This window comes from Bactrocera latifrons, unplaced genomic scaffold (genome assembly GCF_001853355.1).
Source record: "Bactrocera latifrons isolate USDA-ARS-PBARC rearing strain unplaced genomic scaffold, ASM185335v1 scaffold_158, whole genome shotgun sequence".
Lineage (NCBI taxonomy): Eukaryota > Metazoa > Arthropoda > Insecta > Diptera > Tephritidae > Bactrocera > Bactrocera latifrons.
Genome location: NW_017535052.1, coordinates 392,040 through 415,055, shown reverse-complemented (window position 1 = coordinate 415,055; position 23,016 = coordinate 392,040). Strand labels below are relative to the sequence as shown.

The 23,016-nt window shown below is 35.9% G+C and overlaps 8 protein-coding genes across 9 annotated transcripts in view; 5 read left to right on the top strand and 3 right to left on the bottom strand.

Annotated features, from left to right (window-relative positions):
- LOC108966296 (bifunctional glutamate/proline--tRNA ligase) overlaps positions 1-1,863 on the top strand; it is a 9,620-nt gene extending 7,757 nt beyond the window's left edge. The window contains exons 9-10 of the mRNA XM_018929107.1: positions 657-1,588; positions 1,643-1,863. Of these exons, the coding sequence (XP_018784652.1) occupies positions 657-1,588; positions 1,643-1,799 (1,089 nt within the window). The 3' untranslated portion in view covers positions 1,800-1,863. The remainder of the gene's footprint in view (positions 1-656; positions 1,589-1,642) is intronic.
- Positions 1,864-5,714: 3,851 nt separating this feature from the next.
- Positions 5,715-13,796, top strand: LOC108966281 (endoribonuclease Dcr-1). The gene is made up of 12 exons (XM_018929078.1): positions 5,715-6,632; positions 6,694-6,863; positions 6,917-8,628; positions 8,686-8,982; positions 9,048-9,287; positions 9,386-10,636; positions 10,705-10,837; positions 10,899-12,154; positions 12,221-12,443; positions 12,499-13,136; positions 13,205-13,446; positions 13,505-13,796. The coding sequence occupies exons 1-12, from the start codon at positions 6,004-6,006 to the stop codon at positions 13,671-13,673; spliced, it is 6,960 nt and encodes a 2,319-aa protein (XP_018784623.1). The 5' UTR covers positions 5,715-6,003; the 3' UTR covers positions 13,674-13,796.
- On the bottom strand, positions 13,775-14,601 carry LOC108966286 (signal recognition particle 14 kDa protein). Its single transcript, XM_018929085.1, has 4 exons — positions 14,405-14,601; positions 14,261-14,333; positions 14,098-14,198; positions 13,775-14,032 (listed from the first exon to the last, which is right to left on the bottom strand). The coding sequence occupies exons 1-4, from the start codon at positions 14,426-14,428 to the stop codon at positions 13,901-13,903; spliced, it is 330 nt and encodes a 109-aa protein (XP_018784630.1). The 5' UTR covers positions 14,429-14,601; the 3' UTR covers positions 13,775-13,900.
- A 106-nt stretch (positions 14,602-14,707) lies between these two features.
- Positions 14,708-16,359, top strand: LOC108966282 (26S protease regulatory subunit 4). Its single transcript, XM_018929079.1, has 3 exons — positions 14,708-14,814; positions 14,895-15,866; positions 15,936-16,359. The coding sequence occupies exons 1-3, from the start codon at positions 14,812-14,814 to the stop codon at positions 16,278-16,280; spliced, it is 1,320 nt and encodes a 439-aa protein (XP_018784624.1). The 5' UTR covers positions 14,708-14,811; the 3' UTR covers positions 16,281-16,359.
- Positions 16,342-16,926, bottom strand: LOC108966287. Its single transcript, XM_018929086.1, has 2 exons — positions 16,731-16,926; positions 16,342-16,630 (listed from the first exon to the last, which is right to left on the bottom strand). The coding sequence occupies exons 1-2, from the start codon at positions 16,821-16,823 to the stop codon at positions 16,466-16,468; spliced, it is 258 nt and encodes an 85-aa protein (XP_018784631.1). The 5' UTR covers positions 16,824-16,926; the 3' UTR covers positions 16,342-16,465.
- LOC108966285 (probable DNA-directed RNA polymerase III subunit RPC6) lies at positions 16,713-19,117 on the top strand. Of its 2 annotated transcripts, XM_018929083.1 has the most exons (5): positions 16,713-16,812; positions 17,811-17,931; positions 18,025-18,476; positions 18,531-18,782; positions 18,842-19,117. In XM_018929083.1, exons 3-5 carry the CDS (start codon positions 18,084-18,086, stop codon positions 19,076-19,078), a joined length of 882 nt encoding a protein of 293 aa, XP_018784628.1. In that variant the 5' UTR covers positions 16,713-16,812; positions 17,811-17,931; positions 18,025-18,083; the 3' UTR covers positions 19,079-19,117. The 2 variants fall into 2 exon arrangements, with proteins under 2 accessions (XP_018784628.1, XP_018784629.1); XM_018929084.1 differs by lacking the exon at positions 17,811-17,931.
- Positions 19,118-19,270: 153 nt separating this feature from the next.
- Positions 19,271-20,873, top strand: LOC108966284 (zinc finger protein-like 1 homolog). Its single transcript, XM_018929082.1, has 5 exons — positions 19,271-19,537; positions 19,596-19,707; positions 19,785-19,978; positions 20,041-20,281; positions 20,341-20,873. The coding sequence occupies exons 1-5, from the start codon at positions 19,436-19,438 to the stop codon at positions 20,634-20,636; spliced, it is 945 nt and encodes a 314-aa protein (XP_018784627.1). The 5' UTR covers positions 19,271-19,435; the 3' UTR covers positions 20,637-20,873.
- On the bottom strand, positions 20,828-22,490 carry LOC108966283 (retinol dehydrogenase 7). The gene is made up of 4 exons (XM_018929080.1): positions 22,270-22,490; positions 21,678-22,074; positions 21,218-21,579; positions 20,828-21,005 (listed from the first exon to the last, which is right to left on the bottom strand). The coding sequence occupies exons 1-4, from the start codon at positions 22,383-22,385 to the stop codon at positions 20,879-20,881; spliced, it is 1,002 nt and encodes a 333-aa protein (XP_018784625.1). The 5' UTR covers positions 22,386-22,490; the 3' UTR covers positions 20,828-20,878.
- Between the last annotated feature and the right edge of the window lie 526 nt (positions 22,491-23,016).

The following is a 23,016-nucleotide window of genomic DNA, read 5'->3' as shown; positions in this document are numbered from 1 at the left end:
TATAAATACACACATTTAATATTTGGATTTTTTGATTTTCTTAATTTTTTATGAATCATAAATATGCAGTCCCTGTTAACTTCTAAAATTCAATTTTTGGATCAATACATTCATGACAGAATATCAAAAAAATTCTTTCGCGTTAAAAAGAATGCGAAGATAAAAAGGATTTCCTATTTCGCTTTCTTGATGTCATTCATTATCGCAAAACTTCTAGAGGTAAATTCGACTTTACGATGGCAGTCCAAAATCTTCTGTGTTAACTGTTAAATAGAATCGAAAAAATTGTGCGTTGGTTCCTTCAGAGGGACTAAGCAAAAATTGGACACCAACCGTCGCTAGGTTTGCTCGAGTATGCGAGTGCGCAAATGCGCTAATCTTATCGTAACTAAACCCATAAAACATTTTTGTCTGAAATCTATGGTGTAGTGATTGAACTCAATTTCAAGTTATTTTGGTTTATTTTATCTATCTTTAAATTCTTCAGCGAAATCTTGATTGATCCTCATAACATTAAATATCATTTCGTTTATACATATATCAAAATAAAATAGAGAACTTAGCATTATTATTTTTATTACTTTTACCTTCTTAATTAAATGTAATCAATTTATTTATTATACAAATTTAAAATCATCGAACTCTTTTTTATTTAGAGGTGGGAATTTAAGCATCCCCAGCCGTTCCTGCGAACTCGTGAGTTTCTCTGGCAAGAAGGTCATACTGCGTTTGCCACAAAAGCAGAAGCCGATCAAGAAGTATTGGATATTTTAGATCGTTATGCGCACATCTACACGAATCTTCTTGCTATACCTGTTGTAAAGGGCCGTAAAACAGAAAAGGAGAAATTCGCTGGAGCCGATTATACTACTACTGTAGAAGCTTTTATTTCTGCATCAGGTCGCGCCATTCAAGGCGCTACCAGCCATCATTTAGGTCAAAATTTTTCTAAAATGTTCGAGATCGTATTTGAAGACCCCGAGACGCAACAAAAGCAATTTGTATTCCAAAATTCTTGGGGACTAACCACACGTACAATTGGCGTCATGATTATGGTGCATGCAGACAATCAGGGGTTGGTACTGCCGCCGCGTGTTGCTTGTATACAAGCTATTATTGTACCTTGCGGCATTACGGTTAATACAAAACCCGATGAGCGTGAACGGCTTTTACAAGCTTGTAAAAAGCTTGAAGGGCAGTTGAACGTAAAGGGTGTTCGTTGTGAAGGTGATTACCGTGACAATTACTCACCAGGTTGGAAATTTAATCATTGGGAGTTGAAGGGTGTTCCACTTCGTATTGAACTTGGTCCAAAAGATATGAAGACTAATCAAATTGTTGCGGTACGCAGGGATACTGGTGAAAAACTAATTTTGGCTTTAGAAGACGTTGAGTCCAAAATCAACCAACTGTTGGAAACAATGCATGATAGTATGTTGGCCAAAGCGAAAAAAGAGTTGGTTAATCATACAAAACTTACAAAGAATTGGACGGACTTTTGCCAATTTTTGGACGCTAAGAATATTCTACTTTCTCCATTTTGTGGTGAAATTAGCTGTGAAGAAAAAATTAAAGGAGATAGTGCAAGGTTTGTATAAATGGTTGGTTGCTTTTAATTGATCTAATTTAAAATACTTTACAGAGATGAGGAGGCGGAACCTGGTGCCCCTGCTATGGGCGCTAAATCCCTTTGTATACCATTTGAACAACCTGCTGCGATTACTGCTAGCGATAAATGTATTCACCCAAGTTGCGTCAATAAACCACAATTTTATACGTTATTTGGACGAAGTTATTAATGTAATATTAAATGACAAAAAAGATGCTTCGAAGAAAAAGTGAAATTCAATGTTATACCGTTCAATAATGAATATTTAACTATGAATAAATTTGCTAAAATTATATTGTTTTTTTTATAGTAATAAAAATTTTGTAAACAATTGTAAAGTTATTTATGAATATTTGAGCAGATTTAAAAAAATGTAAAACACATCAGTCTTTTTATTTACTTATTTTTGCACAAAAAATTCACTTTGAACAAAAATATTAATTGTAACGATCTTATGATTTTTTATTAAAGGCAGGAAAGTGGTAACATGAAATCAAAAAACTTCGTTAACCAATATAAAGAAAAATATCCAAAATAGGCAGTGGCCTATTGGACGATGAAAATCCCAAATGTTTAGATATACAAGTTTCTTCTTCTTGATTGGCGTAGTCACCGCTTACGCGATTATAGCCGAGTTAACAACAGCCCGCCAGTCGTTTCTTCTTTTCGCTACGTGGAGCCAATTAGATATTCCAAATGAAGCCAGGTCCTTCTCCCCTTTGTCCTTCCAACGGAATGGAGGTCTTCCTCTGTTTCCCCCGGCGGGTACTGCGTCGAATACTTTCAGAGCTGGAGTGTTTTCGTCCATCCGGACAACATGACCTAGCCAGCGTCTTTTAATTCGCTGAACTATGTCAATGTCGTCGTATATCTCGTACAGCTCATCGTTCCCAATGCGATATTCGCCGTGGCCAACGCGCAAAGGACTATAAATCTTTCGCAGAACTTTTCTCTCGAAAACTCGCAACGTCGACTCATCCGTTGTTGACAACGTACAAGCCTCTGCACCTTATAGCAGGAYGGGAATTATGAATGACTTATAGAGTTTGGTTTTTGTTCGTCGAGAGAGGACTTTGCTTCTCAATTGCCTACTCAGTCCGAAGTAGCACCTGTTGGCAAGAAATTATCTACAGTCCGACGACTGTTTGTTTGATGACAGGAGATATTTCGTCTTGCCCTCGTTCACTGCCAGACTCATTTGTGTTGCTTCCTTGTCCAGTCTTGAGAAATCAGAACTAACGGCGTGGGTGTTGAGGCAATGGTATCAATATCATCGGCATACGCCAGCAGCTGTACACTCTTATAGAAGATGGGACCTTCTCTATTTAGTTCTGCAGCTCCAACTATTTTCTCCAGAAGCAGGTTGAAAAAGTCGCACGATAAAGAATCGCCTTGTCTGAAACCTCGTTTGGTATCGAACGGCTCGGAGAAGTCCTTCCCAATTCTTACGGAGCTTTTGGTACTGGTCAACGTCAGCTTACATAGCCGTATAAGTTTTGCAGGGATACCAAATTCAGACATCGGGGCGTAAAGGCAGCTCCTTTTCGTGCTGTTGAAAGCAGCTTTGAAATCGACGAAGAGGTGGTGTGTGTCGATTCTCCTTTCACGGGTCTTTTCCAAGATTTGGCGCATGGTGAATATCTGGTYGGTTGTTGATTTTCCAGGTCTGAAGCCACACTGATAAGGTCCAATCAGTTTGTTGACGGTGGGCTTTAATCTTTCACACAATACGCTCGATAGAACCTTATATGCGATATTGAGGAGGCTTGATAGTTGGCGCAGATTGTGGGGTCTCCTTTTTTGAGGATTAGGCATAGCACACTTAAATTCCAATCGTTGGGCATGCTTTYGGCCAACCATATTTTACAAAGAAGCTGATACATGCTCCTTATCAGTTCTTCGCCGCCGTGTTTGAATAGTTCGGCAGGCAATCCATCGGCCCCCGGCGCTTTGTTGTTCTTCAGGCGGGTAATTGCTATTCGAATTTCTTCCTGGTCGGGCAATGGAACGTCCGCTCCATCGTCATCGATTGGAGAATCGGGTTCGTCTTCTTCTGGCGTTGTGCGTTCACTGCCAATCAGCAGGCTGGAGAAGTGTTCCCTCCATAATTTAAGTATGCTCTGGGCATCGGTGACTAGATCAACTTTGGGGTTTCTACAAGAGTATGCTCCGGTCTTGAGGAAACATCCCACCTCGTGGAGACTGAATTTAACGAGTAGTGCACGATTTTGACATCGTGGCGAGGCAGCTCTCATAAGTGCTTTCCAAGCACTCATAAAAGGCATCTTTGGTCACATCGTCCTTCTCTTCGGGGCGTGGGCGCAAATCAGCGATTTGTTGAAGAACCTCGCTTTGATGTGGATTTTGGCTAGACGTTCATTCACTGGGGTGAATGATAGTACTCGGCGACGGAGTCTCTCTCCCACCACGAATTCCACATCAAACTTGCGCTTCTTTATATGGCCACTGTAGTAAATGCCACAAGGACCTACTCGTCTCTGTCCTTGTCCCGCCCATCGCATTTTTTGGACGGCGGTGATGTCAGCTTTTATTTTTACGAGGACATCAACCAGTTGGGCAGCGGSACCTTCCCAATTAAGGGAGCGGACATTCCAGGTGCATGCCCTCAATTCGTAGTCCTTATTTCGTTTGCCATGGTCGTCATCAAAAGTGGGGTCTCTCATCCAAGGCTGTTGTTGCGTTTTCAATGGGTTGGTTTTTTTACGTGGCGCACAATCCTATGCAGGGAATGTTTCGCCTTCTCACTTTAGCCCGCCTTCAAACGAATGATATTAGGCTACACAGAGGATACTTGGTAAAGGACCGGAAGTCGTGAGCTGCTTGAGTCATATGTWAAAGAATCGTTTCCTGGCCACTCCCAAGTGAATGGCGATCAGAGAACTTTCCTCACTTGCGTGAACTTCTACACATGACTCCATCCTCCATATAAGTTTAGTCGTTAGAAAAGTAATAAGAAGCTGCAACTCCTTAAAAAAATTTTTATTTTATTTTATTTATTGGTTAAACCAAAGCTTATGTGGTTAATTTAAAAGAAAAATTGAGTGCAAGGGTTTTCATTTTTGATTGTGATCACAGTGATGTCAAAATAGTAACCACTGAAATCACAGATATTGAAAACCCGCAATGTCTCTTTTCGCCAGTGACAAATCCGCAAAACCGAGCATAAAAGTGGCAACACAGCTATTTTCGATTTAACCCAGCAGCCACACGACCAAGTAACCGATTTCAATAATAGTTTGAACATCCCTCATTCTATTGTATTCTTAATGTAACTGTCACTCTGCAAGCTTTCGCCTGTGTAGGTATGGGTGAAAATGATAGGATTTGTTACTTGTAGGTTTTATACAATGGAAGTAAGAGATGAGTTGATAAAAGCCGTCTCGTTGTGTGAAAACAAAATACTTTTGCTTTCTTTAAATTTACTTGTTCCGCACTCAAAGCACAGACATTTTAATTTCTGTAGAAGTTGAATAATATACTTATATTTTGATATCAACCTGTGAATATAACGAAATACTTATATTTCCCACATTTGCATGGAATTCGTATGCCGTTTTAACTTGATCGTCAAGTGGCCCCCCGACTTGATTAGAAAATTTGATATCAAGATGGTGTTCAGATTTGAAAAGTAACAGAATCTTGAACGTAATTTTGAATAGTGTATAACCCGGGTAAAATAAATTCAAATTACATTTGTAAAATATTTTTCCATAGCAGGAAAATTTTGCGCCGATGGGCGTATGGGCCAAAGAACAAGTTAGTAAAGCATTAAATAAAGTTGCAAGTGCAAAAAAAAAAATTAAAATTTTCAAAGTTTTTGACATATTTGTGTAGCCTTCAAATAAACAAAAAAAAAAATGTCGAATAATTTTTTTAGTCGAAAATTTAGACTACTATTGTAAGAATAAGCTATATGCAATCTTTTGTGGAAATATTGGTGGCAATAAGTTATCTAGACAACATCTATTACATATCCCCGTTGACAAGATAGGTGGGGCCGCGGAATAAAGCTGTCTTATAAACTAATTCTATCCATGTAGTAATGCGAATACATTTATTTTGCGCATAGATGTAAAATGTCAATTTAATTACATCAGCTGACTACTTGTTCTAAAAGAAGTTATTTTGTAGCCGGTTTACAAATGGTGTAGATTCTTTTATATTGAAATTTCTTTTCGTTGAATATATGTCACATCAATTTTTTTGGCCTAGCCTTCACATAGTTATGTTGCTTCAGTTAGTTCATACTGAAAATAATACTACATATAAATAAGATAACCTGGCCTCTTGTGAATCGTGGTTTCTTGCTATAAAACCACAAAACCAAAGGAATATATTATATATATCTATAACTGTTTTGTGTTTATGGTAAAATGTCGTTCTATTGGTGTGATAATATTCATACTACGGTTTTTACCCCGCGTGATTATCAAATCGAACTTCTTTCTGCTGCTTTTGAACGTAATGTAATTATATGCCTTGGTCACAAGTCTTCCAAAGAATTCATAGCCTTAAAGTTGCTGCAAGAATTATCACGGCCAGCGAGATTAACGGCAAAGACTAATTTGTATTTAACAACTGAACGAAATGCTTTATCAATAACTGCTATGATTGAGCATTTGACAAATCTGAAAGTGTACAGAGTGGAAAACCTCGAGATGAGTGACAAGAGCCAACCTAACATACCAAAGGGGTTTCAGCTTTATGTTCTTCATCCGCGTACTTGTTTGGAAGCATTGAGAAGTGGAGTGCTCACTTTGGAGAAAGTTCATGTATTAATATTGGAAGACTGTCATGAAGCTGATGTTTGTAAGGATTTGCGCACAATTTTTCAGGAACATTTTAACAATTTGAACACAGAGGTTCCGAAAGTGTTGGGCTTGGCAGGTCCTCTACATTGTGCAGAGTGCTCTTTACAAGAGTTAAATGCAATGCTAAATACATTGGAAGACAATTTGCATTGTAAAGCTGAGACAGCGAGCGATATCGTTACTGTACTGAGGTTTGAATATATTTGTCAAATTTTTTAGAAAATATTTGAATAGTAAACATTTTTTATTTAGATATTGTGCCAGACCAAGTGAGTTTATTGTTCAATGTATGCCTTATGAACGCGATGAATTGATATCTGTATTGGAGGAGGTCCTTTTTACAAGGAAAGCTTTTTTAATAGATCATCGATACGACCCTTTTGAAATATATAACACAGATGAATATTTGGAGGAATTAAAAGGTATTTTTTATGGCTCTGCCCAATATTTTCCTTTGTAATTATCATTATTATAGACATCCCTGATCCCAAAGAAGAACCAATGGAATTTTTGGAAATTATGCTCTTTGTTCTTCATGAAATGGGGCCATGGTGTGCTGATCGCGTTGCGGTTAACATGTTTCATCGCATAGAAAAACAGAAAATAAAAACACCACATGAACGTCACTACATTTTGTTGTGTGTGGTGAACACAGCGCTTTTAGAATTTCATGCTATTTGTGAGCAGACATTCAAAAAAATCACTAACCACAGAAGTCTCATTGAAAAATATTCAAGCCCTAAGGTATTTCGTTTGTTAGAAATTTTACGTTTATTTAAACCGGAAGAACTATTAACTAAGAATGAAACAATACATAAACTTAGTCAGGACTTAGATCAGATGGATTTCCAAAAACTTAGTAGAAACATCGAATACAGTTGCCAAAATGTTGAGAATGTAACAATGAAATTACAACTAGAATCTCGATCAATTATTGACAACTTGGACCCAATTGTAAAAAATATTTCCGGCAATTCAAAGCAACAAAATATGCAAATGGGCACATACAAAATTGAAAACTCTACCACAGCGAACCGAAGACATGTTGCGGGTGGATCCCAAGGTCGTTTCAAACGTAGACCTTTTAATCGTCGACACATTCGAGACAACGGTGATGAACTAGATACACTCTGCGCAATAATTTTTTGCAATTCAAACTATACAGCGCGTGCACTTTTTGATTTGCTTAGCGAAATGGGTCGCCATGATCCTGAACTAAAATTTCTTAAATGTCAATTTACAACTGATCGAGTCGCAGATCCTATCAACGAACCCAAAGAAGCTGAGGTGGAGCATAGGCGTCAGGAGGAGGTATTGAAACGGTTCCGCATGCACGACTGTAATGTGTTAGTTGGAACTTCTGTGCTAGAGGAAGGTATCGATCTTCCTAAATGTAATTTAGTAGTTCGCTGGGATGCACCGACCACTTATCGTAGTTATGTGCAGTGTAAGGGACGAGCAAGAGCAGCACCTGCTTATCATGTGATATTAGTTTCACCTGCGTATACCGCCGTTCACAGTAAAAATGAACAACTAAGCAACGAAAGCCATATATATCTATGTAAACTGGAAGATGGACAAGACGACATTATTGATACAGATACTTGTAGCGATGAAGAGAATTCAGATAATAACAAAGTAAATAAATTCACAATTGGTTCTACAAAGGGAATTGTGAAAATACTAAATCCTGAAGTTATTACAAATAAACCACCAACAAAAAGCGTTTTGACGTTGAAAGAGATCACGGATGATTTACCGAGTTTTGATAGCGTAGATAATGAAACGAGCAATGACAACATAGTAGAAATTGGGGACAATTCGTCTTCACTCATGGAGTTATTATGTGAAACAGCTCCAATGAAAGAAACTAAAAATAAATCAGTAATCAAAGAATCTTTAAACGATTGTTATGAAGTTCTTAACCTTAGTGATGCAATATCAGATATTAGTACTGTATTGAGTGGTTCTTTTTCAAGCTCTTTAGTAGAAGACGTATCAGTCGCAGCACCTGCAGAGTCGGTTCCACCAAAACATAAAAAAGAGAAACGTAGATTTCAATGCCTCTTTGAAAGTGATAAAGAAGTATCCAAATCTTCCAAATATTTCGATGCATCTTTGAATCAATTAGAATTCACAACTAATAAAATAGTAGAACAACTAGCGGAATATCGTCAAATAGAAAAGGTTGCTGACTATATTGATTATTGATAAATAAAACCATTAACCAGTATCTATATGTAGGTACTACTATCTAAATGTGCTAATACCGAGCCACCAGAAACGGAACATCATTTTGCAGACTATTTCAATAAATGTATTAAGCGCTATAAGCCTCTGGAACATTTATTGACTGGAGCATCTGTAGATCTTAATACCTCTATAGCTTTAGTCAACAAGTATTGTTCGAAATTGCCAAGTGATACTTTTACGAAACTTACAGCACTTTGGCGTTGCACTAAAACGATTCGATCTGGAGTCGAAGTATATCAATACACGATACGTCTTCCCATAAACTCACCATTAAAATACGATATAGTGGTATGTTTTAATTCATTAATTTAATCTAAACAATTTAAACATTTGTTATTGTTTTATGCTTTAAGGGACTTCCAATGTCTTCGAATATATTGGCCCGTAGAATGGCCGCTTTACAGACCTGTATAGAGCTTCACAAAATTGGGGAATTGGATGAAAACTTGCAGCCAATAGGAAAAGAAAGCTTCCGAGCAATGGAGTCTGACTGGGAAAACTTTGAGCTAGAAGAGGAAGATGAAAAGATAGTACATGATAATTCTGAACCGCGACCGGGAACAACGAAACGGAGACAGTATTACTACAAACGTGTAAGTAATTTAAATTATTTTCAATACTTATTAGAGAACAAAAAATTAGACTTAATATAATAATATATAATTTTAATGAATAGTTTTCTTTACTATAGATTGCCTCCGAGTTCAGCGACTGTCGTCCAACTGTAGGTGTACCATGCTACTTGTATTTTATTGATTTGACACTGCAATGTCCAATTCCGGAGGAACAAAATACACGTGGTCGGAAAATATACCCACCCGAAGATGCGCAGCAAGGCTTTGGTATTCTAACCCTAAAACGTATACCAAAAGTCAGTTCATTTCCTATATTTACGCGTTCCGGCGAAGTAAAAGTATCTATTGTTCTTTCAAAAGAGATGATTGTACTCACAGAAATCCAGATACGTTGCATTAATACATTCCTCAACTACACATTTACAAATGTATTGCGCCTTCAGAAGTTCCTTATGCTCTTTGATCCAGATTCTACCGAAAATTGTGTTTTCATTGTACCTACGATAAAAAGTAACAGTAGAAAGGTAATCGACTGGGATTTCCTTGAGTTAATTGAAAGAAAATCAAGTATGATGCCTTCCCCCATCATGGATGATTTACGTAAATCTATTGAATTCGATGCAAATAAGTTCAAAGATGCCGTTGTTATGCCCTGGTATCGCAATCAGGATCAGCCGCAGTACTTTTACGTGGCAGAGATTTGTCCACAGCTCTCACCTTTAAGTTGTTTTCCTGGGGAAAACTACCACACGTTTAAGCATTACTATTTTCTGAAATATGGTTTAACAATTCAAAATGTTAAACAGCCATTATTAGATGTAGACCATACCAGCGCGCGTTTAAATTTTTTAACACCTCGTTATGTCAATCGAAAAGGCGTTGCCCTGCCTACTAGTTCCGAAGAAACTAAACGTGCCAAACGTGAGAACTTGGAACAGAAACAAATTCTTGTGCCAGAACTGTGCACTGTGCATCCATTTCCTGCTTCATTATGGCGAACTGCTGTCTGCTTACCTTGCATTCTATATCGTATAAACGGGTTATTACTGGCTGATGATATACGAAAAAAGGTGTCACTGGACATAGGATTGGGTTTACAGGAAATTCCCGATAATTTTGAATGGCCTATGCTGGACTTTGGCTGGAGTTTGTCGGAGGTTTTAAAGAGATCAAAAGAAAATCAGAATGTTCCGTTATTAGATAAGAAAAAAGAAGAAAGTAACAATAAAGAAACAACGAACAAACAAAGCAACGCATTCGTGAAAGGCAACGGAGTTGGTGACGAATTAGATAACAATTATGAAAGCAACCATTCCAAAATGAAAAGTGCAAATGAAATCATTATAGAAGGTGAAAAAAAATTGAAGGTATCTAAAAAATGGAAGTCGGATATTTATTTGTTGATGTTTACTAAATTTGTTTTTTTTTTTTTCAGGATAGTAGTTTTATAGAAATAGGCACTTGGTCCAATGATATGGCTGAAAATATGAATTGCAGTAAAAACTCTGAGTCAATGGATGAAGATGAGGAAGAATGTTTTAAATATTTTCCACCGAATGTTAGTTTTTGTAGGTTAAAAGTTGCTATAGTTAACCAGAATTATAATTTATTTTATTTATATTTATATAGGTGACCAACAAATGCGCTACGGTTCCCCCACTTTCTGGGATGTGAAAGAATCAAACCTTGTCAAAAAAGCAAATGGTGTTCTAAACCCGAATAGTGATACAAATAACACTCTAAAGAATTCGTTCACATTCTATGATTCGGATGACTCGTTTGCTTCCAGTTACGATGACAATGAACTTAATAACTATGGTGACGATGACTATGAAGGCTACGGTGCTTCACGTATTGCATTCACTTCAAGGAATGAAGCTGAAACAATTGAAACAGCACAAGAGATCGAAAAGCGCAATAAACAAATATCAATAATTCAAGCAACTAATGCGAATGAGCGTGATTATCAAAAGACGAAAAACTTGCTTGTGGGATACAATTTTGTGGACTTGAAACCTAGCATGGAAGCAGAATTGAATCACTCTATCGCCCAATATATCACATCTACACAACAATTGAAAAATAGCATTAAACAGTCTAGTATGCTCGTAAAATACGATCAGCCAGTGGTGCTGAAGCTTAAGGATTCGATAAACATCACCTCAAATAATACCAATGAGCCGCCTTCTATAGATGTGTTTTGTAAACTATTGCCTTATGCTGACAAAAACTTGTTAATTACTATCTTAAGAGAGAATGGTAACGTGTTGAACGTATCAGATATTGCCCGGTTAAATGCTGAGTATTTAAAATCTCACACTTATGAGCTATTCGAAATTCAAGGTTGTGGTGATGTTTTTGACAATTTCAATGATAAGGATAAGTTGAAGTTAAAAAAATCTGGTCATGAATGCAAAAAAATGATAACATTAAAATTTGAGAGGAAAGAATGCTCCTCCAATATAACTAATACGATCTCTCCTGTAACTGATAATAACACGAAGAATCAATGTAATAATTTTAGCTTCGACTATCAACCAGATCTGGTTGGACATCCAGGTCCAAGCCCAAGTATTATTTTGCAAGCTTTAACTATGTCGAATGCGAATGACGGCATTAATTTAGAACGTCTTGAAACTATTGGCGACTCATTTCTTAAGTACGCCATTACCACTTATTTGTATATAACATACGAAAATGTTCATGAAGGCAAACTAAGCCATTTGCGCTCAAAGCAAGTAGCCAACTTGAATTTGTATAGATTGGGAAGACGAAAAAAACTGGGCGAATATATGATAGCTACAAAATTTGAACCTCATGACAATTGGTTACCACCGTGTTACTATGTACCTAAAGAGCTGGAAAAGGCACTTATCGAGGCAAAAGTCTGTTAAAATACCAAGCTTTGCAAATAATTATAGTAAGTAATAAATTGTTTACATATTTTTTAGATTCCCCCGCATCACTGGAAGCTGGTCGATTTAGCGAATATTAAAAAATTAACCAGCGCAGAGATATGCGCATTAGTGCGAGAAAAAGCTGACAAATTGGGACTTATTGCTGATGTAAGTAAAAATTCCAACGAGATTAACGTCACTCTTGATGAAAGTGGTGAAGGAAATGACTTTACTTGTTTCATTCCGTATAACCTAGTAACACAACATAGCATACCAGGTGAGACAGTGGATGAAATTTGTTTTAATAACAATAAACTTGAACATTAATTTAGATAAATCTGTAGCCGATTGTGTCGAGGCGTTAATCGGGGCCTATTTAATTGAATGCGGGCCACGTGGAGCCCTTCTGCTTATGGCATGGTTGGGAATACGAGTGCTTCCATTTGTACGTAGACCGTTTAATCAACAGGAGTCTCGCCAGCCCGGTAGTACAAATTCGGATGAGAATGACAACATAATAGTGTATGGAAATTGGGTAGCTCCGAAAAGTCCGCTTCTGGTTTATTCTCCTAATGCCACTCAGGAATTGGAATATATGCTTGAAGGCTTTGATGAATTTGAGGCCACATTAGGTTATAGGTTTCGCGATCGCTCTTACCTATTACAAGCTATGACTCATGCTAGTTATTCGCCAAATCGTTTGACAGATTGTTACCAGCGGTTAGAATTCTTGGGAGATGCAGTTCTAGATTATTTAATTACTCGCCACCTATATGAAGATCCCAGGCAACACTCACCTGGTGCCTTGACGGACTTACGATCAGCTTTAGTAAATAATACTATATTTGCTTCTTTGGCCGTTCGACATGGTTTTCACAAATATTTTCGCCATTTGTCTCCAGGTCTAAACGAGGTTATCGATCGTTTTGTGCGTATTCAAAACGAAAATGGACACAGTATAAGTGAAGAAGTAAAACGAATTTGTCCATAGTTTATAGTTAGTTATAATATTAATTAATATTCCATAATTGTTTATAGTATTACCTACTTTCGGAAGAAGAGTGTGATGATGCTGAAGATGTTGAAGTCCCAAAAGCTTTAGGTGATGTATTTGAGTCAATTGCTGGCGCTATTTTTCTGGATTCCAATATGTCGTTAGACGTTGTATGGCAGGTGTATAGCAATATGATGAGACCGGAGATTGAACAATTTAGTAACTCGGTTCCGAAATCGCCCATTCGTGAGTTGCTAGAGTTGGAACCAGAAACAGCTAAATTTGGGTAATTACCAACTATGCCTTAAGACTTTGAAAAATTTATATTTATTCTTTTTTGTTAGAAAACCGGAGAAACTGGCTGATGGGCGTCGTGTGCGTGTTACTGTTGATGTATTCTGCAAGGGAACTTTTCGTGGCATTGGTCGCAACTATCGTATAGCGAAGTGCACCGCTGCGAAATGTGCATTGCGTCAATTGAAGAAACAGGGCTTAATAACGAAGAAGGATTAAATCTTAAATATATCACCAAAAAATTTATTACTTATTTACGTACCACTACTACCTATTTTAATTAGTCTGATTTCATGTATGAATGAATATAAACAAGCAAATAAAGTTTTTTTTTTACCAATATGCTTTTTTTTTACACCAGTTTCAAAATTATTATTTTTTAATAAAAAGTTATCCTGTTAAAACCATTAAAGTTAGATGCATTCAAATATAAATTCTGACTACTTTTATCCTTTTGCCGCCTTTGACTTGCTCTTCGCTTTCTTAACACGCTTCAGACCATCCATGTTGCTTTTCATGAATTGCCCATACATATTAATCATTCTGGGTACATCCTCTTGCCGCACTATAGTAGATATCTAAACAAAAATAAAAACAAATCGTGATATTTAAAAAAAAAACATTTTGTTAAATTAGGATTTACTTTTTTTGATTTCGTTTGTGCACGCATAAGGCACAAATATACTTCAGGTTCCGGCAGTTCTGATCGTCCCTCTCGAGGTTTCGGTCTATTTTGACCATTATCTGCAATATTAAGTTTAGGTTTACATGTAGCTTATGACAATAAAAAATGTTAAAGTGCATACAGCGCTTGAATGTTACGGAAAAAGAAGAGTCCTTCTTCGCAGCATTAGCAAATTTTTCAAGCCGGATTATAAACTGAAAGCAAATGAAATTTTGTTAGAAATATTACCCCCATATCTTGTAAAAAAACCAAATAAAATACTAACCGAGGAATTGTCTAGTAAAACCATACTCGTATTCGTATGCAAAAATGTATTAAATTTTTGACAGCTTTTTGACAAGTATAATTCTTTTTAATTTAAAATGCGTTCGCTTTTTTGATATTATCAATTTAAATTAGCTTCCATACACTTGGTGCAACATGTATCTAAATATAAAAACAATAACAATGTATTAAAATTGAACAAATGTTTTTAAACGAACTGATTTAGGCATTAAAGACAAAAACCAAAAACAAAAAAAATTTAAACAGTAGTAGTGGAGTCTAAAAAGAAATTGTCATTGTCAAATCGCAGCCAACTTCATGTTGGCTTAAAGTGACTTGTGAAAATTGTTTGTCAGTTCAATCAGTTTGCTTATTAATTAACTTTGGAAAAGTTTTAGAATAATAGATATGGTATACTTTTTATATTCTCAGATGTGTCTATATTACTTAAAGAAGAGCAATAATTAATATTTAATTAACAAATTTTTTAGGGTCAAAACCAATCTGCCCAAGGTGGCTCAGGAGATAAGAAGGATGACAAGGATAAGAAAAAGAAATACGAACCCCCAATTCCTACACGAGTAGGAAAGAAGAAGAGACGAGCGAAGGGTCCTGATGCCGCAATGAAATTACCATTAGTAACTCCACATACCCGATGCCGTCTTAAACTTTTGAAGCTAGAGCGAATTAAGGATTACCTAATGATGGAAGATGAATTCATACGCAATCAAGAACGACTGAAGCCACAAGATGAAAAGAACGAAGAAGAACGTTCGAAGGTCGATGATCTTCGTGGTACACCCATGTCAGTTGGAAACCTTGAGGAGATTATCGACGATAATCATGCTATCGTTTCGACGTCAGTGGGCTCAGAACATTACGTTAGTATCTTGTCATTTGTGGACAAAGATCAGTTAGAACCAGGATGCTCAGTGTTGCTAAACCATAAAGTTCATGCAGTAGTCGGTGTTCTTAGTGATGACACTGATCCAATGGTAACAGTTATGAAACTTGAAAAGGCGCCCCAAGAAACTTATGCCGACATTGGCGGTTTAGATACACAAATACAGGAAATCAAGGAGTCTGTCGAATTGCCATTAACTCATCCAGAATATTATGAGGAAATGGGTATTAAGCCACCCAAAGGTGTTATCTTATATGGTCCTCCAGGGACTGGCAAAACATTGCTTGCCAAAGCAGTAGCCAATCAGACCTCTGCGACTTTTTTGCGAGTTGTGGGTTCCGAGTTGATCCAAAAATATCTGGGAGATGGTCCAAAATTAGTACGTGAGCTTTTCCGAGTTGCTGAAGAGCATGCACCTTCTATAGTTTTCATAGACGAAATTGATGCTGTTGGTACAAAACGATATGATTCAAACTCTGGTGGTGAAAGAGAAATTCAGCGTACCATGTTGGAATTGCTCAATCAGCTGGATGGGTTTGATTCAAGGGGCGACGTTAAGGTAAAGGATTATAATTTTTTCCAATATTTTGAAATTAAATTAGAAATATTAATTTAATTTTTGGATTAGGTTATTATGGCAACAAACCGTATTGAGACGTTGGACCCTGCTCTTATACGTCCTGGTCGTATTGATCGTAAAATTGAGTTCCCACTTCCTGATGAAAAAACGAAGCGTCGAATATTTACGATTCACACATCTCGTATGACTTTGGCAGAAGATGTAAATCTGAATGAGCTAATTATGGCTAAGGATGATCTATCCGGAGCGGATATTAAAGCTATATGCACAGAAGCGGGTTTAATGGCACTACGTGAACGACGTATGAAGGTTACTAATGAGGACTTCAAAAAATCTAAGGAGAGTGTTTTATATCGAAAGAAAGAAGGAACAGTCGAAGGATTGTATTTATAAAACCATGTACTTCTTAATAATAAAACAAGATATCAAATCTAAACATTGTGAACATAATAAATTAGTTGTTAAAGGAAAAGTTTGTTTATATTGATTAAAAAATTATTTCAATAAGAATTTTAAAATTGGTACCCAAGATTCATATCTGCCGCAGTGTGCAACGAAGTCATTTAGAGACTGTTTGATTATAATTTTTTAAATTTTTCTTCACTATCAATTTCTAAATTTAGAGAAAGCGCATTATATTTCTCTAATTCGAAACCGGTTCGCAATCCATCTGAGTATCCTTTGTTAAATGCTATTTGAAATATTTCTTCCTTTCCATCTGACACACCATCGGCATACCCAATCTACGGAAAATTTGACATTTAAAAAAGTATATAGGCAGCACTGATTAGCCACATTGTTAGTTCATAAACATTACTTGGTGATTGTAATTGTGGTTCTTACTTTTGCTGATTTTTGGAGGATTCTTTGGAAATTATTCTCGGCAATCTTTCCAAGATCCTCATCATCTATAGCAGACTCACGGGTAATTTCCATTTTATAATTGGTAGAGTAGTTATTACAGAAAATATTTTCGAAATTATGCTATTACTATACATCAGAAGTAAATCTTTCCAATATGACATTTGGTTGTGAACAGCATTGCAGTGTTGCATACCAAAGTATCAATATTAAAAGTATTGGCTATGAGTATAAAATGTATTTACATATATCACCTTAGTTGATTATAAAGGAACACACAGACACACGACACGACATGGCAGCACGACAGTGAACTGTAAATGACAGCGGAATCCTTCTACATGAGCATTTGTAAGAAGGCAGCGTCATAACAATGTCCGGCATGTACACAAGACAATACAGCTGTCCATTTTGCATGTACACAATTTCACTGTGGCCATACGAATGCCTTTCACTTCAATGATATTTTAATATTTTGCGAGATCGACAGCTGACGGAATACCGTCGTGTAGTCGCGCAGCTGTCTAAATAACTGTGTCCATAAGAACGTGTGTATTTTAATACTTGACAGATGTCGCTTGTAGTCTGTCGCGCTCTATGTGTTCAGCACTTAAGGTATTAAGTACTAACTTGAAGCCCTATTCGCAACTAATGAGTTTTTTGAATGAAATAGAGCTCCGATGGTAGTATTTGTCGGTGGAGAATTTTGAATTATTGGTATTTGAGAGCTTGAAAATATAAATATAGATTATTTGTGTTATTTATGTAGATATTACGTTATATAATTACGGATTTAAACATACAATACATGCTCTCTATACAAATTACTGTGTACACTATATACTATATTAGTTTACAAACATACATATTTTGACAATTCACAAGCTGGTCCGCAATTGATCCTCCATAAAATTCTATAATAATTTCTTGTCAACCCACGTTGCTCCAACTTACTTATACATATTATACAACTTACTTATACATATTATTGTCATGAAAAAACACGAAAAACGTCAAAATTTCTCTTTCATCTATCAAAATTTAAATTTTTCTGCCGTTTAGCACACACGGAAGCCATTCGCTCTGGCAACTACGAATTTCGTTGTCTTGTTAATTGTGGCAATTTATCGTTAATTCTGTTTCGTTCTCGCATCCGTATTCGTTACAACATACTGATATATTGGTAATACACAAATAGTTGTTTTTATGCTATTGCAAGATGTTGTTTATATTAGCCTTTTAATGTATTTTTTTTTTTTTTTTTGTTATATTATAGAGTGGAGGTGCATGTTTTGAATGTATATATCATAACTGAACTGTTGAAACTACACTATTATGGCTGCCAATGATATATCCGATGCAATATTGGTTATAATTCAAAGAGTTGCATCTGGAGCTTCAAATGATGATCTGGTTAAGGGATTACCAGAAGTAACAGCGCAAGCTCGAATGGAAAGTTTGAATAAATTGTTGCAACAGGGCACTATTGAATTGCTGAAAAAAGGGGACAAGCTCATATATCGTGCTAAAGATCCGAAAAAGAATGCATTACCCAAAGATGCCGATAATGAGGAACGAATAATTTATAGTATAATTGAAGAAGGCGGAAATAAAGGCATTTGGATACGTGATATACGCATGCAATCAAATCTTAACATGACTCATTTGAATAAAATTTTGAAAAATTTGGAGACCAAAAAACTGATTAAAGCAGTCAAATCCGTAAATGTAAGGCTTAGCTCAAAAGTATTCACCGTTTGTTTTTAATGTATTTCGTTGTAGGCTAGTAAAAAAAAGGTATACATGTTGTACAATTTGGAACCAGACCGCTCAGTAACTGGCGGGGCTTGGTATCAAGATCAAGACTTTGAGGCTGAATTTGTAGACGTTCTTAATCAGCAATGCCTAAGATTTTTACAAATGACCCATGAAAATGCAGAAAAAAAACGCGAAGGTCCCTTGGCTCTTAAACGGCTATCTTGCTGTTCCGTAAAGGAAGTTCATAAATTTATATCAGATTTGGGTATAAGTAAAGTACGAAATTTGAATTACTAAAATTCTACTAAAATAACCTCATATATTATTTTGAATAGGTTCATTTAGATGAAGATGATTTAGAAACTATATTAAAAACTGTCGTTTATGATGGAAATGCAGAGCGTATAATGATGCCCGATGGTTCTTTTGTTTATCGCGCTATTAATTCACCTCTTTTTGCCCCCGGCCTTGTACAAATACCTTGTGGGATATGTCCCGTTATAAGAAATTGCTCAAAATGTGGGGATGTAACACCAAATAAATGTATTTATATGACAGATTGGTTGGATTAATAAAAAATATCGAAAATATTTAATACCTACATACTTATACATGCGTAAGTATATTTAAAACGAAAATAAAAAATTAAAAGAAATAATGCAAATTGTATGTCACTAAGATTTATTCAAGAGTACCACCCTAATATTAGCCGCTGTACGTGGCCGTCCACAGCTGTCGTCATATAAAGCTGTCAATATAGAATAAAAGCAATATAAAAAATACATGACATTAGAAGCATTTTCGCTACTAAATTCTTAAAAAAATAAATGTTTGGAATAAAAAATCAGTGACTACAACTTGAAAATTTCAAGTAGTTGAAGTTGAAAAACATTGTTAAGGTTTTAAAAAAGCTAGTATCAATATAAACGATGGGTCTATGCAAATGTCCAAAACGGCAAGTGACGAATCAATTTTGTTTTGAACATCGAGTTAATGTATGTGAAAATTGCATGGTGCAAAACCATTCCAAGGTAATTCCTTTGAATCTTTCAAACACTGAGCAATTGCTATTGTTTCCAACTTTTGCAGTGCATTGTTCAATCATATCTTCAATGGCTTCGCGACAGCGATTACGTCTCCAATTGTACTCTATGCTCTTCAACACTTGAACAGGGTGAATGTGTACGCTTAGTATGTTACCGTATGTTGTAAATATATAAAAGTTAAATTACAATTGTTGTTTCTTATGCTAGTCTATGTACTTTAATTTGGTTGCAGACGTTTTTCATTGGGATTGCTTGAATTCAAGGCAGTCATCATTGCCTAGTAATACAGCGCCACGTGGTCACCAGTGTCCAATTTGTGATACAGAGATATTTCCGAATTTCAATTTAGTATCACCCGTAGGGGATGCGTTGAAAGCATATTTGTCACAAGTAAATTGGGGACGAAATGGATTGGGTCTTTCTCTTGTAAGAAATATATATTGTATATTTCCACTTACTGTGCTATAATTGTAATCACATTATCATAGTTGCCTAAAGATAAGTCAGTTGAATCGGGTGCGAATTTTAAAAGTCAAGGTACATCTACTACAGTTTCTGCACCTACACAGACTGCAGCCGTTAGTAACATGACCAAAGTCCATCATTCCGTAGGTGTGGAGCGTTTAAAGGATAACGAACAATTTTCCGAGCAAATTATGCGTCATGAGAATCCCCATTCTGTTCTGTTAATGGACGCATTTAGTTTACCAGTTGAAAAGAATGTTCTTGGTAAGTGGCCAATTCAAATTTGTTTATATATGGTATGTATTTAATAAAACCGTGTATAGCTAGTAGCAGACGTCTTTTACTGCCCCGTCAGTCGCCCATTGGAGGCACTGATCGTGATGAAAACAAATATAAACGGCGCACACCTTTAGAAATATTTTCACGTTGGTCACGTCGTTTCTATGCGCCCTCTTCTCGTCCACCCTGGCGTCGTACTTGGTTTCTGGTAATAAGTGGTGTATTAGCTTTTGTAGTACTCATATATTTGATGGCACTTTTTGGACGTGGCAGTGATAATGAATCTATCCATGATAGTTGGAATGACCCAAATCCTAAACCAGATCGTCATTATGAATAAAATTAAAATGTTAATGTAATCTGATAATTAGTTACGATATATATTATTTGTGCAATTGTATAATTATATATTACTATGTATTGGATTTCGATATCATTTATAACTTTTTATTTACTAAACTTTGTTAAAGTTAAAATAAATTGTAATAATGTTTTATAATCAAAGTTATTTGAGAAAATGCAAAAAAAGAGATGTATATGTATCCATTAAATAAAATGAAAAATAAATACATACATACATCATCATTTTTTGTTCTCTAAAGAAGGTTTCTGAAAATTTTGATAAGTCGGCAAAGCGCAGAATCTTACAGTTAACAGATCCACTATCGGTGTAGGACAAACCCGAAAAAGAAACCGGTAAATCTTGTAACTGAAATTGTAAATGGAAAATAAATAATTTGCAAATGTTTGCAAGTTTATAACAGCAAATGAAATATGCAAATAACAATTATTTCTAAATATAAAACTTTTCATCTTGAAACCTTTTAATGTACATACAAATATATGAAATGTACCTATGTAATACACATGTATGTACATATAGATTACTATTTCAAATATTGATATTTATGTAGTACTAACCGCCAGGGCTCATGTATGTACATCGCTTGTGGAATGCTATCTGTTAAAGCACGTTTAAATTTTTCCAACAAAATGGTGTCGTGAAATTGATTTGGAGATTTAAAACCCGAAACTACTTTCAAATAGTTGTTAAATTGCCTAAAATAGGCACTATAAAGTTGGCGTTGGTCATCATTAAACGCATCAAACATCACCTTTGCATGTTCTTGTTGTCTTGCCGAAATATTGCTAAATTGTACAAAAGATCCAGGAACGAAGTTGATCACATCTACGCCATATTGTTGCATTTCTATACGCAGTGAATCGCACCAGAAACGCAAAGCTGCTTTAGAAGCAGCATATGAGCTTAACGCCGGAAGTGCCTAAAAAGCCAATACAATCATTAAATAATACGGCATTATTATCAATAAAAGATCAATTTTAAAAATATTTTCATTCATGTGTTTCTATTTTTTCTTACCTGCAGACCGCAATGACTGGTGATATTGATTATACGTGCGCGATGCTGCCGTATTAATGGTAATAGTTTTTTGGTGAGACGCATTGCACCCAACACATTTACATTGATTTGCATTTCAAATTGCTCTGAAGTTTGCCATTCAAATTCACCGAAACACATGACGCCAGCATTGTTTACTAATGCTGTGAATTGGTATTCCATATTAGTGTGTAAAAAGTCTTTAATATATTGAAAGGCACATGTAATGGTGTCCTCCTTGAGCAGATCTACTTCAACGGTGAACATGCGTTGGGAATCGTTATCATTTCTTAATAAGCGAGCACCTTCAGAATTTACATTATGACAAGCCGATATAACAGTCATATTCAAAGAATAGCAATAAAGTGCTAATGAATGCCTGTTTTTGTAAATATAAATTTTTAGATACATATGTATACATTTTATGAAGCAAAGGATGATTAAAGCAATTGTTCTAAGTATAATGTCGATATGCACGTTGTAGAAGGGTAAGTATGAAATAGTGTTAAATGAAATTTTTCATCTATGTATTTACATACATATGTACATATATTATGGGTATATAACTACTTACCCTAATCCAGAATCACAGCCTGTGATGAGAATCACATTTTTAGGTGTCATCATTAGCGTTTTACCACTATAACCAATTGTCTTTAAAAGAGTATACCAGAGCTGATTTTTTATCATTCCGAATATTATTTTATATAATTTATGAAAATATGTATTTGTATTTATAAACTTAATTGTGTTTGCGATTTTCAGTATATGGTCACAACGATGTGATGTTCCGCTATATTCATACAGCACTGATTTACAAAAGAATATAAAACTTCATTCCAATGCTTCATGTTTGGAGTTAATGTATGTGCATATGTACATATGTATGTACGCATGTGAAGATAAAAGTGCCAATATGCATGAAATACAATACATTTTATTTGCATATATGTATGTATATCGTGCAAAAAGTGAATCTAGTTAAAACCTACCATAAGGCCACTAATATTTGTAGGTAAAATTTATAGACCATGTGGTGCTCCAGTAACAAATACCATTGGAGTAGTACCTAAACCAGTTTTTTCTATGTACCATTAGGCAAGGTAGTCGAACTAGTCGATTAACTATAAATTCCCACGACAGCCGGTTCTACGTACCGGAATTGACTCGGATTTCATCCGACCATGGGCTGTCCTTTYGGCGATCTAACYCCGTTTGGATCGGTGAATGTTAATCTGTGTGTGTCGTCACTGGAGCAACGCCTTGCAGCAGGGTTGCTCCTTATCCTCCTGACTCGTGCTGGCATTGAGTCCAACCCGGG

What these genes read in the sequence shown, in the direction of transcription:
- LOC108966286 (XM_018929085.1), bottom strand. Translation starts at nt 14,428, where the DNA reads ATGGTTTTACTAGACAATTCCTCG. An exon ending in TTTTACTAGACAATTCCTCG is followed by an intron (nt 14,334 to 14,404) that starts GTTAGTATTTTA and finishes ATTTGCTTTCAG; the next exon opens with TTTATAATCCGGCTTGAAAA. An exon ending in TTCCGTAACATTCAAGCGCT is followed by an intron (nt 14,199 to 14,260) that starts GTATGCACTTTA and finishes TTAATATTGCAG; the next exon opens with ATAATGGTCAAAATAGACCG.
- LOC108966284 (XM_018929082.1), top strand. Translation starts at nt 19,436, where the DNA reads ATGGGTCTATGCAAATGTCCAAAACGGCAAGTGACGAATCAATTTTGT. An exon ending in TGGTGCAAAACCATTCCAAG is followed by an intron (nt 19,538 to 19,595) that starts GTAATTCCTTTG and finishes CAACTTTTGCAG; the next exon opens with TGCATTGTTCAATCATATCT. An exon ending in AGTTGAAAAGAATGTTCTTG is followed by an intron (nt 20,282 to 20,340) that starts GTAAGTGGCCAA and finishes AACCGTGTATAG; the next exon opens with CTAGTAGCAGACGTCTTTTA.
- LOC108966282 (XM_018929079.1), top strand. An exon ending in ATTCAAGGGGCGACGTTAAG is followed by an intron (nt 15,867 to 15,935) that starts GTAAAGGATTAT and finishes TTTTTGGATTAG; the next exon opens with GTTATTATGGCAACAAACCG.
- LOC108966283 (XM_018929080.1), bottom strand. Translation starts at nt 22,385, where the DNA reads ATGATAAAAAATCAGCTCTGGTATACTCTTTTAAAGACAATTGGTTAT. An exon ending in GGCTGTGATTCTGGATTAGG is followed by an intron (nt 22,075 to 22,269) that starts GTAAGTAGTTAT and finishes TTACAAAAACAG; the next exon opens with GCATTCATTAGCACTTTATT. An exon ending in CCAGTCATTGCGGTCTGCAG is followed by an intron (nt 21,580 to 21,677) that starts GTAAGAAAAAAT and finishes TTGGCTTTTTAG; the next exon opens with GCACTTCCGGCGTTAAGCTC.
- LOC108966287 (XM_018929086.1), bottom strand. Translation starts at nt 16,823, where the DNA reads ATGGAAATTACCCGTGAGTCTGCTATAGATGATGAGGATCTTGGAAAG. An exon ending in TCCTCCAAAAATCAGCAAAA is followed by an intron (nt 16,631 to 16,730) that starts GTAAGAACCACA and finishes AATTTTCCGTAG; the next exon opens with ATTGGGTATGCCGATGGTGT.
- LOC108966285 (XM_018929084.1), top strand. Translation starts at nt 18,084, where the DNA reads ATGGCTGCCAATGATATATCCGATGCAATATTGGTTATAATTCAAAGA. An exon ending in AAGCAGTCAAATCCGTAAAT is followed by an intron (nt 18,477 to 18,530) that starts GTAAGGCTTAGC and finishes ATTTCGTTGTAG; the next exon opens with GCTAGTAAAAAAAAGGTATA. An exon ending in CAGATTTGGGTATAAGTAAA is followed by an intron (nt 18,783 to 18,841) that starts GTACGAAATTTG and finishes TATTTTGAATAG; the next exon opens with GTTCATTTAGATGAAGATGA.
- LOC108966281 (XM_018929078.1), top strand. Translation starts at nt 6,004, where the DNA reads ATGTCGTTCTATTGGTGTGATAATATTCATACTACGGTTTTTACCCCG. An exon ending in GATATCGTTACTGTACTGAG is followed by an intron (nt 6,633 to 6,693) that starts GTTTGAATATAT and finishes TTTTTTATTTAG; the next exon opens with ATATTGTGCCAGACCAAGTG. An exon ending in ATATTTGGAGGAATTAAAAG is followed by an intron (nt 6,864 to 6,916) that starts GTATTTTTTATG and finishes TCATTATTATAG; the next exon opens with ACATCCCTGATCCCAAAGAA.